The sequence below is a fragment of the Zootoca vivipara genome, chromosome 1, assembly GCF_965207765.1.
Source record: "Zootoca vivipara chromosome 1, rZooViv2.hap1.1, whole genome shotgun sequence".
NCBI lineage: Eukaryota > Metazoa > Chordata > Lepidosauria > Squamata > Lacertidae > Zootoca > Zootoca vivipara.
The window spans coordinates 60,995,846-61,009,499 of NC_142582.1; the positions used below are offsets into that span (position 1 = coordinate 60,995,846).

Genomic DNA, 13,654 nt, shown 5'->3' on the forward strand with positions numbered 1-13,654 from the left:
AAGATGCCTTTTGAGTTCAACTAAGACAAGCATAATGGCATTTTTCTGATGTTTTCAATAGAAGGCAATGGTAGATTATTTCCAGAAGGATACTTTCCATATAGGGCTATGGAAAATAGCCCAAATATGGCTTCTTGTTAGAAAGGAAATAGAAAATGCAAATTTGATTTTCATAAGAAGAGTGAAGATTAAGACTGTGTCTTTCACCATTTTAAATTGATCTTCTTTTCTTGATATTCTCTTCGAGAAAATCCCCAGATTTGCACCTCAATCTCCACCAATTGTCCTAGAAATCCCCCCCACACTCAGATTGGCCCACTTTTTTTCCTGCTGAAGGGAATTGTTGGCAATTTTGCAGCTTACTGGGAATGCTAGCCTGAATACCCACATATTCTTCCCCACCTTTCAATTCTGGAGGAGTGATTGCTCTGAAATGACAGCAGGTGGCAGCTTTTCAGAGCAAACAACCATTCATTTTTGTCCTTTCCCACTGATGCTATTAGTTGCTAGAATATACTGTAAGGATTGACTTTGCAGCACTGGCTGAAATCAGATTGTGAACTGAGAAAGTTTCCGTCTGACAGAATGGACTGCAGCACTTTTGTATAAATTTCCAAGTGTTCAGTAGCTGTCATGGAATTTGTCCTTGTGGTAATTCCTGTACCAAACACTGCTACACTTGTAACACAGAACAGATCTCAAGGGCCCATGGTATTCACAGAGTGCAAGTAGCACATTATGTAATGGACAGTATGTTCTAATAGCAGCTAGCATCACAGGCAGATGCAAATATTTAAGATCAAGCCAACAATATTCAGTGTCACAGCAAAGATGGCAGCTGACATTGGAAAGAGAGAGGATTTTCCAGGTCATCCCTGTGAAAATTCCCAAGGAACATGCTGAACACTGCAGTGCCAATGATCTGTGAATTTTCCAAGTGACTGTTCTTAATTCCTTGTGGACTTCTTGCAGAAACAACAATAACCAACCTAGGACAGCAATTTAGTTGTGAAAAGCAGAGATGCTGGGGAGTGACTGCTGAAGACTGGATTGCTTAACAGCCTTATAGATTTCATCCTTCTTGTCTACTGCATACCATTTATGAAAGTAGTTCTCCATTATGAACTGTTCTGCCCTGCAGCAATATCTGTTCTGATCACCTGTATGTCTGAGTGCTATTCTCCTGTTGGTCCCACAGAAAAAGAGGCATAGGATTAAGTGTTTCTCAAACTTGGGTCCCCATCATCCCTAGCTAACAGGACCAGTGGTAAAGGATTATGGGAGTTGTAGTCCAACAACAGCTGGGGACCAAAGTTTGAGAAACACTGGTTTAAAACATGGAGTTTCATGCTGCCAAAAGTGGCTAAAGGGTTAATCTACCCTTTGGATGCAATCTACTGGAGGAAATGAGGATTCTGAACTTGAAGCACCTGAAAGCATCTATATACATTAAGCATCCAGATACATTAAGTTACAGTTGAAGATGTGAAGAGGGATAAAAAAGAAACTCCCAACCTAGGTAACCCATGTTTATCCTATTCCACTTCCCCTAGCCTCCACTCCTCTGTCATGCTACTTTCAAAATACTATGCAGGTCAGTCGGATCACTTCTGAGCTTGCAGCATCTAATATGAAAATATTTTGGTAAAATAAGTATCATGAGGTCTCTACCTTATGTCTTGGTAGAGTACAGACAGCAATTGTTACAGTTAGGAAACAGACAATCTGATGCAAAAACATCTTATTGATGCTCCCTGTGGTTTGTGTTGGTAAGCTCTGAACCTGAGATTTTTATTTATTTTTTGTCTTGTGTAGGATTTTTTATTTTTGTAAAAAAAAAATCACATTTCAACAAGAAAGAAAATGGGAAAAGAAATGAAGTTGCTTTTATCTCAAATAATTTTTTTTCTCATTTAAAAGCTACATAAACAACCCTGAGGTATTGGCTCAAAAAACCAGCATGTGATAAGAAAGGAGCAAATGCAAAATCAGTTACACAAAGAGAAAAATGTGCTTTCGGCTTTAAGAGAGATGGCTCTAGGCCTGTGTTCCAAAAGGAAGCAGCATTGCAGTGCCTCTGCCAGGAGCTGTTGAGTGAATGTGTTGCTACTCCTCAAAAGGGAAGAAGACCAGTGTGGCCAAAGAGTGAAAATGTTCCTCCCTCCCTCCCGCTTTTGTGTTTTTGACTGGGAACTTTTGCCCTATTAGCTGAATTATCAACACTCTACTGACTTGCTAACTCATTCTCCTGCTCAAGCCCCCAGGGTCAGACCCCCAAACTTTGGGGGATGAGGCCAAATATTCAGAATGTGAGAGGGAACGACCCTTGGTCAGCTGCAAATGTCCATACTAACCAGAAACACTGGCGCAGCAGAAGCCCATTGTTCCAAGATGGTCACAGTAACATCCTGAGACTCCAAGGACTCCAGTTTAGAAGCCCTTGTGCAACTAGAGTCTCCCTAACTCCATTGGACCCATCCCTGTCAAAGCAGGATGGGCCCCTTTAAATGAGAATCCTCTCACCCAAAGTAGAATTGGTTACACAGAGCTGCAGCTCCTCCATAAGGTTCAGCATGAGGCTGAATAGTGCCGAGACAACATCTGAGCTCTGCTCTGAGTCTCCAGCCTGAGCCCTGCAGGCTGATGTCCAGGGAGCTCTCGCCTTGCCAGAACCTAGACCTTGCCTTGCCAGCTTGGGACCTGCTGGAACCTGGACCTTTGCCTTGTGGGTTGGAGCGACCGTACTGCTGAGGCCATCACTCGGAGCAGAACAAGAGACCAATGCGAACAACATGGCCTCCAAAAAAATACTTTGTGCAGCAGCGTCGTGCAAGAATGGTAATATTTCACAGCTACATACCACACAGATCAGTCCAATCACATGGACAGCCTTCCCAGCGGCAACCATGAACGTGATCCGCTGGGGTTCGGACTCTCCATGCAATTATTGGGCCCATCTGCACAGTTGGTGACTTACAAATGTTGCCACCTCTGTAGAGAGCCTTCACTCCACAGCAACCTTCCTAGCAACTACACAAAAAAGACCATCGTGTTTCAACCTGCCCTTAGGTTCAGCCTTCCCCTGACCCCAGGTGTTGTTGGAGTACATCCCTCATCATCCCAACAAGACGTGGGAATCCAAGGGTGGGCAAGGCTGCCTTAGTTCAACTAGTGGGAACAGACTCCAACTCATCCTCCTCCAGGGTCAGTCCCACTATGAAACGGAATGAAGCAGCCACTTCAAGCAGCAGATTTCTGCCATTAAAGAGTGACATATCATAAGTGGTTTACTTTATTCTTATACTATTTACCACTGGGATGAGGTGAGGAGATATGGATTATCCATTTCAAGGGTCAAAATACTCTGGGTTAACCCTGTCCTCTTCTCTGTCTTTTGGTGTATATCTTTAGAAAAGTGTCGGGAGAATCTTTCTTCCCTATCTCCAAAAAAAAGGGAAAAGAAATCCTGTGCAGGAGGATTTCTTACAGCCAACCATTCCCCCATGAAGTATGCCAGTGGGGATCTCAGGACTAGGTTTCTTTTGTGGGTAATATCACAGCCAATGAACGCAATTTCTCAAAGATAAGACAAATAGGTTCTATAGCCAAGCTAATCTCCTTGTGAACACATCGGTTGGAAGATGACTGCTGAAGGTGGGAGAGCTGGGGATGGATCAGTGGGTCCTTTGCACTACAGCTGAAATACTTTCTATCTTTCCTAGAACTTCCTTTCTCAAAAGGCTGTTCAGTTTGGTCTTTTACTGGTTTATATATTTGTCTTTGGACTGTTTTCTCATTGGCTGATTTGCATTCGTTATGAAGTCTCTGTATGGCAGCAGCTCCCTGATAGAAAGTGAACACGTACTTCAGAGTAGGCACAAATTTATGATGGAGAACTGAGTCTGGGAAGAAATTCCTGCATGCAGCAGTAAGTGGACACTTCCTTACAGTGGGATGGATCCCTAAGACCCTTCAATGATTTTTTTCCCCTCTAGTACCACAATAACAGAATGCATTCAGCTGGCTAAAGCCATCCTTTGCGAAGGTTTTAGGCCTCTAGCATCTCCCCAAACCCTTCAACAAAGCCTGATGCAGACTGGGTGGAACACTGTCTGAATAAGAGCAGCATCTGAATGGCCATTCACCATAATCCACCCCCCTTCGGAAGGGCAGGGAATGGCCTATTGTCACCATCATTCATCTGGGAGATATCCTGGGCTGCTGGAAAGGGACTCATCCTCTGGGAATTTAACCCCCAGTTCCAATACATTTCCTCCAGAGAGAAAATTAAAAAAGAAAACCCAATACTCATCAAGCTCTCTTGATGCCCCTTCCTGACTTTAGAACAGGACTCTCCTTCTCTTATAAGGAACCCCATGATCCTCCACTCAGACCCAGGAAGAGAAAGGTTTTATGGCTTTGATTGCAGATGCGACAGGTGTAGGAAGTAAAGAAGCATTAAGAAGGATTCCTGGCTCAGTTTGTGTTGAACATCTTCTCACTTTTCTTTTTAAATAAAAGTGCACACACATGCATACTCTCCCACTCTCTTTCACTCACTCACTCATTCACTCTCTCACACACAGATATCTCATCCCACTTTTTGGGGTGTCTGCGTCACTGACGTGTGTTACAGAAGGAGCCGCAGGCCTAGGATATTGCTTTGAAACTCGTGTTTCAGATTTAAATACCATACACAGTAAAAATAGAGTTGATAAGTACCACCCCTACATTGTCTGAAAATCATTGCCAGAATGAACAGCTTCAAATAAATTAAAAAGAAAAGTTGAAATATTATTTGTCTCAATAAAAACTGTAGTAAAACCATTTAAACTTTTTTCTTTGTGTTTTTTCTCTCTCTCTCTTATATTATATATAATATATATTTATATATGTATAGGGCTGCCGCTGTGCAGCATTTAAGAATTCTAGCCAGAGAAACACAAGAGGAGCATGCTCAGTATGGGAAGGGAGACACACCAAGGGAAGCTATTGAAATTTAGCCCCTCCAGTTTTCTGCAGCCCAATCTGGGAAGGAGCCATCCACAGATAATATCCAACGCTGATGGAATGGGAGGGAAGCTCTCCTCCTGTAATGGGAGTGGCTGGGTAATATCAACAGTTGCTAATGTACTCTCACAAGAAAAGAACCTGCTTCCCTTAGACTTCCCCCACTGCAAATCTGCAGATCAAATAACAACAACCTTCTTCCAAGAAAAAAAAAAGCTTTTACACAAGTGGAAGTCTTTACAATGTTAATATCTCCCCTGTTTCTATTTCACCCCACCTTTGAAGTTACACCTCAGCTCTCCCCTTCTCCCTGCATTTTTTTGGGGGGGGGGCGGGCAGAGAGAGCACTACATGCGAAAGGAAGGAATCCAGGCTTTAAAGAGTTAATACACCCTCCACCAGCCAAAAAAGGGAATGCGGTGTGGTTTTGCCTTTGTGGTGGAGGTAGGAACATAAAGGGGGGGCACTAAGCATGCACCGTTATGTTTCTTGACTTTGGATTCGTTTAGCTTTGCCTTTGCTTCAGCATGTGTGCCCTTTGGAAATGCACACAGGCATATAAATAATACCCTCCGCCCTCCCTTCCCTCTCCCTAGTTAAATATCTCGCCAGCCTTGTCCCTCCCCACCCACCCACTGATGCACACGCAACTTGCTCTCAGATCTCACAAGGTGAGTGTCAGGACACCTCAATGATTTCCATGCTGCCCGAAAAGCTAGACTGTTTGCTGATTTTGCCCAGGTCTTCCCGAGACCTGCTCTCCGACAGGGTCTCCTCGAACTCCATCTGGCAGCTCCTGCGCTTGAACTGCTTCTCGGCCGCAGTGTCCTCGTGCCAGCTGTGTCGCACGTCCCGCGGCTCGCCCCGCTGCTTGTCCCTCAGCCTGATCTCGCAGCTCGCCTGGATTGTGCTGCAGCTGAACGAGGAGTAGGTGGCGGCGCCGGCAAACAGAGCCCCGCTCCCGCTGCCTTTGCTGCCCGCCGCCGAGTCTGTGCTGAAGTACCAGGGGTTCTCAGAGGAAGGAGTGCCGGGGGACTCCAAGTGCACCCCCCAAGTGCCAGTGGGGGCCGGGGTGGCAGTTGGCTGCGCCGGCTGCTGCCCCACACCGGGGAGGCCCGCTCGAAGTGTCTGCTTGAGGCTGTCCTCCACACTGGTGCTCTTGTGCATGGCACACACCCCACTGAAGTTAAGGCTCAGCCCATGAGCAGGGGAGCCGGCTTGGTGCCTGTGCTTCCGTCTCTGCCGTACTTTGGCCTCGAGGAGGAAGTCGGGCCCACTGGGCCAGTCCGGGCTGTCTGGGACAGGGGAGAACTGGCATGTGCCGTTGGGACCTGATGGGCTGTCCAGCTTGCACAGCTTGGGGGTTTCTCCTGCCTCTGTCGGACCTGGTGGGTCCTGCTGCCTCCGGCTAGGGGTGTAGGCTGACTTGATGTCCAGGGAGAAGGACCGCTTCAGCCGGTTGGTGTCTTGGATGCGCTCTGAAGACAAGTGGAGGCCACGGAGCCCTTGCTGCAGTGCTGTAGGCGAGACAACCTTGTGGGCTCCTGCTGGCTTCTCGGAGTCAAGCGAGGAGGTCTCCGAGGTTGTGCTTCTGAATAGCTCCTCAGCCTTTTCTGAGGTAGACCCAGTCTGGTGCCTGCAGCCTTCAGGTGCTTCTGGCTGGTCTTGCTGGGATTCCCCTTCGCCCTTCTCCCCTTGGGCCTTCTGAGCCTTGAGCCGCTTCAGGCTTCTCTCATACTCTAGAAGCTGACCCAGGAAGTTGAAGTTGGGCGAGATGGAGGGACGCCGGTCTTTTACGAACCTGTGGGGCAAACGAGACAGCTGCAGTTGTTACTGGGCCCTTTCTTACTTCTAAGGATTTGGGTGCGGGATGCTGCAAGAATTGTATGATTCAAAGTAGCACTGGAAATCGGCTGGATCTGTTCCCCCCCCCCACACCTTGGGACATTAAGGAGTAGGGGGTGTAATGTGACGCTTTAAAGATTGCTCCTTGTTTATGCAATGGTCATTTCGGACAACCTTAAGTCTCACGGCAGTAGCCATGGGATCTGTCTGTGGATGTTGGCTCCTTGTCCCCATACTGCCACTGCCACATGTCACACCAAGGTGTTTTCTTTCTTTCTTTTTCTTTTGCATGTTGCCACTAACAGCTAAACACTTACGTCTGCTGCGAGCCTGTTGGCACATGCAAAAATGGGGACCAGCTGGCCACAGGCTGGGAGCCAACTTGCAGATGAGATTCAAGTGGCAACTACAAGTCTGACAGTCATGCAAATCAGCCTGGTAAGCTTACCATGAATAAATGGCAAACGAGTAACTAAAAACACAGCACAGGTAGATTATGGAAGGTACCTAACTAAGGTATTATCAGACTAGACCTACTGAAGTTAATGGACCTGAGATAGTCACGTCCATTAATTTCCATGGGTTTACTCCTGTGCTGGAATCAACCCTATAATGTATATGGCACTATGTTATTTCATGCTTATTAGCCAGTACTCTTGAGCGAGACACATGGAAAGTATGCTTCATGATAAACGGCACCACTTTAAACAAAAAACAAAAAAGCCACACCCCAAAGTCAAATGTATTTCCTTTAGCTGGGCAAAGAAAAACATTAGTGCCCTCTTTTTCAGAAAGCTACCTACCTGTAGGCATCATCTGAAGACATTCCCATGGTCTTCATGATGTATGCAATGGCAATGGTGGCCGATCGGGAGATCCCTGCCAAGCAGTGAACGATCACCTGGCAGCTGGACACCTTGGCCTTGTCTGCAGCAGGAGAAAACAGCCTTCAGGTCAATATTCTGGGACTCTACTATCTCTACGTTGTTCTGAACAACAAAGAGACTTGCAGTGCCTTGAAGGCTCACAGATTTATGGCAGCATAAGCTTTTGTGGACCAGAAGCCCCTTCACGAAAGCCTGAACGTAATAAATCTGTCAGTCTTTTAAGGCACCACAAGCATCTTGGTTGTTTTTCCTGTTGCATGCTAACATAGCTACCTCTCTGGAAACGGCTCTGAAGGAAGACACTTTTAAACAAAACTGGAAGAGTAAATAAAAAAGAAAAACACAAATCTAAATGGTTTAAGTAAGTCAAATATGTGCAACTAAGAAGTGGAAGCTAGAAACCATGACTTGTTTATTTGGCTTCTTGGCTTGTCAATAATGTTGCTGTTTTATCTGATGAGAAATAGTGGAGGGACTTCATGGCCTGCAATGGGTTGCTAATAAAGCACCAGATTATTATTCTTTTTTTTTTTAAAGAAAACCATTCTTTAAAATGCTTTAAAGAGACTCTTTTTTTTGTATTTTCCCCACCCTCTCTATTTGCTAGGAAGAAAATTACTATTTGAACTCCCAGTCTCATTTAATCAACCATCTCTGGAGCCAGAAAGAGCATAGTTGTTGTTGGTAAAGAAAAGCACCTTGATAGAGCAAGAGACATTTCTTTCTGTAGCAGCAACTGCTCTCCCAAGTGGTGTTAGCTATACCTCAGGTGATGCTATGGGTTTATAATGGTCTTGGTAGCTTTGCTGTCTGGGGACAGGATGGTTGTTTTGTACAAAGGGAGAAAGTGTGCCTCCCAAGGGCAGACTGAGTGTTTTGAACACAGCAGAGTTAAACAAAAAACAAAAACCAGAAGTCTGTGCATGTGCAGTGCAGTGACCACCCAGTCACTATTGCCCAGATGCCTTTTGCAGCAACCAAGGTTACAGAACCAGTAGAAGTAATGAACTCCCCCCCCCCACTGCCCCAAATGTGGCTGTTTCCGCAGTCTTACCAATGAATTCAATGGACTTGTCCAACCAGGGCAAAAGCTTCTCACAGTAATTGTCATTGACTGGAATGCGCATGAAGTGACTGTCACATATGAAATCTGGCTTGGGACAAGAGTTGCTGGCATTGAGGACATAGCTTATCCCATTCTGGGTCATCAGGTCCTGAGAGAGAGAGAGAGAGAGAGAGAGAGAGAGAGAGAGAGAGAGAGAGAGAGAGAGAGAGAGAGAGAGAGAGAGAGAGAATCAATGGATGTTTGGCAGTCCAGTACAGGATGTTTTCACCCACTCTTCCAGAGGCCCTGAGGATGTCATTGCCTCCTCTTCTTTCTCCTCCATTGGCTACTAGGCTGCCCAGCCTGCTGTGCTATCACAGAGGGGGGTGTTTGGGCTGCCAGCTGGGCACTGTTGCCGGAAGTCAATGAAGATTCAGGAAAAACCAGTGGCTGCTGCCACAATGAAAAAAGCAGGACTTCTGTAGGGAAGCCAAGACTTGCTTCTAAAAGCAGAGTTTTACAGAAAATACCCAGAGAGGCAACCTGAAGCAAAGTCCTTTGGGGTTCCAGCTCATATTCCATTTCTCCTGTTTTCAGCCACTGACGCCCAATGCTATGCCCCCCCTAGAGTTCTGTGGCTGCATTTCCCAAGAATCTCTGTGTAATAACTCTCACCTCGGTCCCTAGGAGCCAGCCAAGCTCCCAAGCTCACATTCCTGGCATTTTTCTCCCCCAATTCCTTCTACTCCCTGTGTAAAATGTTTTCCCTTCCCCTTTCAGTGTTTCTAGTTCAGGCGCTTCTACCTAACCCTCCCCCCAAGGCAGGAATGACCAACTGGCTCCCTCCTGCCCAGGATTTGTGCCCACAGCCACTGGTATGTTAACAACTTCTTTCTTCTTCTAACTTGTATTATTATTTTTCTTTCAATGAAATTCTCTTCCCCGATGTGATATCATAGCCCAAGCATTCCGGTGTCCTTTGAAAAGGATGCTGCCTGTTCCCTCCCCTCTCCAATTCCCAAAGCAGATCTTTGTCCATTTTGGGGCCTGCTCAAAGGCTTCTTTGCTTGCAGATGTGGGCTGCCGTTCCCTACACTCTCCCTTGCCCTCACCTCACCATCAGTCACTGTTGAATGCCAAGCTTAATACCTCATCCTCTGGCTCTGAGGGTGGACATGGAAGAGCTGAGGTCAGTGTTATTCTTTAGCTTGGCTGGCACTGGGCTCTGGCAAGAAACAGCTGGCTCCCCTGTCACAAAGATCTCCCAGGGTCAACGTTGCAGTTTGGATGCTCCTGCTGCTAATGTCCTTAGCACTTCAAAAGGGAGCTCACGTCTACAGCTCTGTCTTGCTGCACAATTCAAAAATGGCAATTTACAGTTTCCCACACAGGTGACCCACCTGCTCTCCCAAGTTTAAGGGGAAGGGTTTCTTCAAGGCAAGCTACACCACCCCACCCCCACTTCTTCTTCTTCTTCCTTCCTTTTTTTTTACATGATGTACCTTATTTAAGACATCTTTCTGGGAGCCTAGGTAGAGATGAGGCAGGATGCGAGTTGGGCCAACATTGGCCACTGGCATGCATGGCTGGGAGATGCTCATTGGCAGGATAGCAGCAGGTTTCCCTTCGCAAAGTCCCGGGAAGCAAGATGAGAAGGTGGCAAAGCCCCCTGGAGAAAGAGAGTGAAAGAAATAAGGTTATTGAGCAACTATCCCCATTTTCCCCCCACAAACTGATTTTTATGAAAATTCTGCAGCTAGGGAACTGAATCAGAAAACTGGAAGCCAAGTCCCCAATCCTGTAGTAAAGAGGACCATTAAACTCCATTCTTCCACACTGAAGGGAAACCTTATATTTTATTCTCGCATATTGTTACATATTAAGACCCTAAGCTCCCACAAGAGCGTTAGATACTAGATGCATATAAAAGCAAGCTCCTTCGCCGTTTGCCTTGGTTACACACAATGGGCTTCTGGTGCCATGTCCCCTTCTGTCCTCTAGGACGGGAAAGGCAACAATTCTATTCATTAGCAAAAATAAAAATAAAGCAACACTCTTGGTGGTAACACTGGACCTCTGCTGACACAGATTGTCTGGGTGTGTAAAATTCATCTTTTTATGATTAGTCCCCTAGAATCTATAAAATTCCCTGCTCACTTACCTATTACAAAGACAGGCAATTCATTGTTATCTAATGTAAGGCTAGAGAACCTGTTACACCTCCCAGGTGGTGTTGCACTCCAACTCCCATCATTCCTGACCACTGGCCACACTGGCTGGCGCTGATGGTACTTGGAGTCCATCATCAGCTCCAGTGCCTCAGCCTTCCCATTCCCTGCTTTTAAACCCGCCTCCCTTGCCACACTCCTTTGTTGCAGTTCTGCCGTCTGCCCCCATCCCTTGGCGCATGAAGCATTGTGTGTGGTCTCTCTGCAAAGGGCTAGGGCTCTCCACCTATTACTAGGTTAGCTAATCAACCGACTGAAATAAATACACAAAGAAGTGTGCTGTTTTGTGGATATTGAAACGAAGGCAAACAATTCTTTGGACTAACCAACAACATCACATCGTTTTCCCTTCGGGAAATAAACACACTGCTGAAATCCTGAGACATGCAATGCTTTCAACAGTGCTGTCATCAGCACTGAGCACCAAATCGAGTGTGCTGCACGCTCCAATAAAAACCCCACATTTTAAATCTGAGTTTAATGAATCAGCTCATTTATCATATCCATTAATCGCTTCATTCTTTCAGCTCTTACTATAATAGTAAACAGAGGGTGGATTTACCATTCACCATTTCTCTTCCGATTACTGTGCATATCTTTCAGTACTGGAATTTTTTTTTGTATGTGTGTGTGGGGGGGGGGGGGAGGGATGGGACGACACACAGCCGATTCACATGTGCTGTTTACTGTCAATCCCCAATAACTCACCAACAGGATAAACTATTTTTCACATTACCCTTTAACGTTTTAGGAGGCTGTCGCCTCCCAGCTGCATGAGCAAGCAGCATAGGCTGATTCCAGCCTGCAGACTTTTAAATGATTACAAAGCAACCAAGTATCTTAGTGACGGGAGAGCAGCAGATAAACACACCATGCTAAATAAAATAAATTGAATCTGCAGGGGGTAGGGGTGGAGAGAGAGAGAGAGAGAGAGAGAGAGAGAGAGAGAGAGAGAGAGAGAGAGAGAGAGAGAGAGAATGTGTATGCATGTAATTCTAGGAAGGCAGGAAATAAATTACCTGCACTGGAATTTGGCCAGGATGCTAGGGGCTAATTTTATTCCTCTTTTATAAATAGCCCCCCTGGGATCTTTAGCAGCCACATGTGAGCAACACTTGTCATCTGAGAAATGGCAGTTGCCAGTGGTGTTGTTATAAGTTTAGAAGTGACTGATGGAAAAGCGTTGCCCAGAGCAGTGTTTCTTCAAATTGCCTACCTTTTGGTACATTTTCTGTGTTGACCTCTCTGCCAAGGAAGCCTTGCTATGACTGCGGGGATAACCCAGTGTGCTGTAGACAAATTTAGGGCATTTTCTAGAGCACACCCCCAGTTCCTTCAGGGCAGTGGCTGTTTGTGTTGGGCCTCCCTGCTACCCTGAGTGAAATCAGAATGTGACCTAGGATACTAAGTTGGGTTGCACCAACGGCACTGCCACCATACAAATATATGTTTTAAAAAATCATAATTAAGAAGCGGGACATGCCCCCAAGGTACATTGGGCTTAAAGACAGAACCTGGACCTAGTAAGACTCAAGACTACCGACCTCAAACACATCCTAGACTTTGCTGAAGCCGCATATTCAGAGGGAAGAACTGTGATATTGGGTAAAAGCAGCGCTCATTCTAGTGTTCCCTCTGGAATGACCTGAAAACCAGTGGCTTAGGAAATCACTCCCAGGATCCTTCGACCGCGCCAGTCTGTTACTGGTAGATCCCTGTCCCCCGGTCCATCATCCGTAATCTCCAGCTGAATCACAGCTAACATAGCTGCAGGCCTTTGTACTTGAAACAGACCTACGTCAAAGTCAGGCAGCATTTCAGTAGTCTGTGTCTCTCTCTGTGGCTCCCACGCATGCACACAGAGCTCTTTTCTATTTCATGCCCGAGTGGATGACCGATAAAGCGGCCCCGTGTACAATACTAATTAGGAAAGTGAGCCCATATACTGGGTGGGCGGCTGAGATAGATGGCAGGATCTAATTTCTTAACAGATCACAGTGATCCCCCCCCCCAAGACGTTGCAGAACATAGCATAGCAAGCAGCACCTGAATCAAACAGATCTTGTTCTAGCTTACAGCTTCAGTCTTGTTCTTGTTCTGATCAGCTTCCCAAAACTGAGCAGCAAGGGCATATCAGAGATAATGGCTTCTTCTGAAACACTTGACGTTTAGTAGCGAGATTCTGTGAAGTTTACTTTCCAAATTGTACATCTTATATTGGATTGACACAACTAAATTGGAAAAAATGCTACAAAGGTTCAGTAGGAGGAAATACTTGCTTAAGCACCCATTTATAATACAGTTTGACAAAAAAAAAGTTTTACAAAGGACTTCTTGTGTTTTCCACCCCTGTGCCAGGCACAACTGAAAAGCCACCTTTTATGTAAAATACTGTTCCTGGCTACTCTCACCAGAAGGTAAAGCCTGACCATACAGTTCATGCAAGCATCTTGCTTGAGATAGCCTTGCTTTCAATAAAGGCAGGCCTAATTCTGATCTAATGCTTCACAGGGTATCTTTTTTCTTTCCCCTGCATAATCTGGCAACTGAGTAAACAAACAAAACCCCAATGCCCAAACACTAATAATATTGGTGGACAATACTATTTCTGCTGCCAGATAAAAAAATTCACCAAGTCT

At 45.8% G+C, this 13,654-nt stretch overlaps 1 protein-coding gene across 2 annotated transcripts in view; it reads right to left on the reverse strand.

Annotated features, from left to right (window-relative positions):
• Window positions 1-5,620: 5,620 nt before the first annotated feature.
• Window positions 5,621-13,654, reverse strand: part of DUSP8 (dual specificity phosphatase 8) — a 73,854-nt gene continuing 65,820 nt past the window's right edge. For both annotated transcript variants that reach the window (XM_060276325.2, XM_060276335.2), the window contains 4 exons: window positions 10,290-10,456; window positions 8,797-8,956; window positions 7,659-7,782; window positions 5,621-6,811 (listed from right to left, as the gene is read on the reverse strand). In XM_060276325.2, the coding sequence (XP_060132308.1) occupies window positions 5,689-6,811; window positions 7,659-7,782; window positions 8,797-8,956; window positions 10,290-10,456 (1,574 nt within the window). In that variant the 3' untranslated portion in view covers window positions 5,621-5,688. The remainder of the gene's footprint in view (window positions 6,812-7,658; window positions 7,783-8,796; window positions 8,957-10,289; window positions 10,457-13,654) is intronic.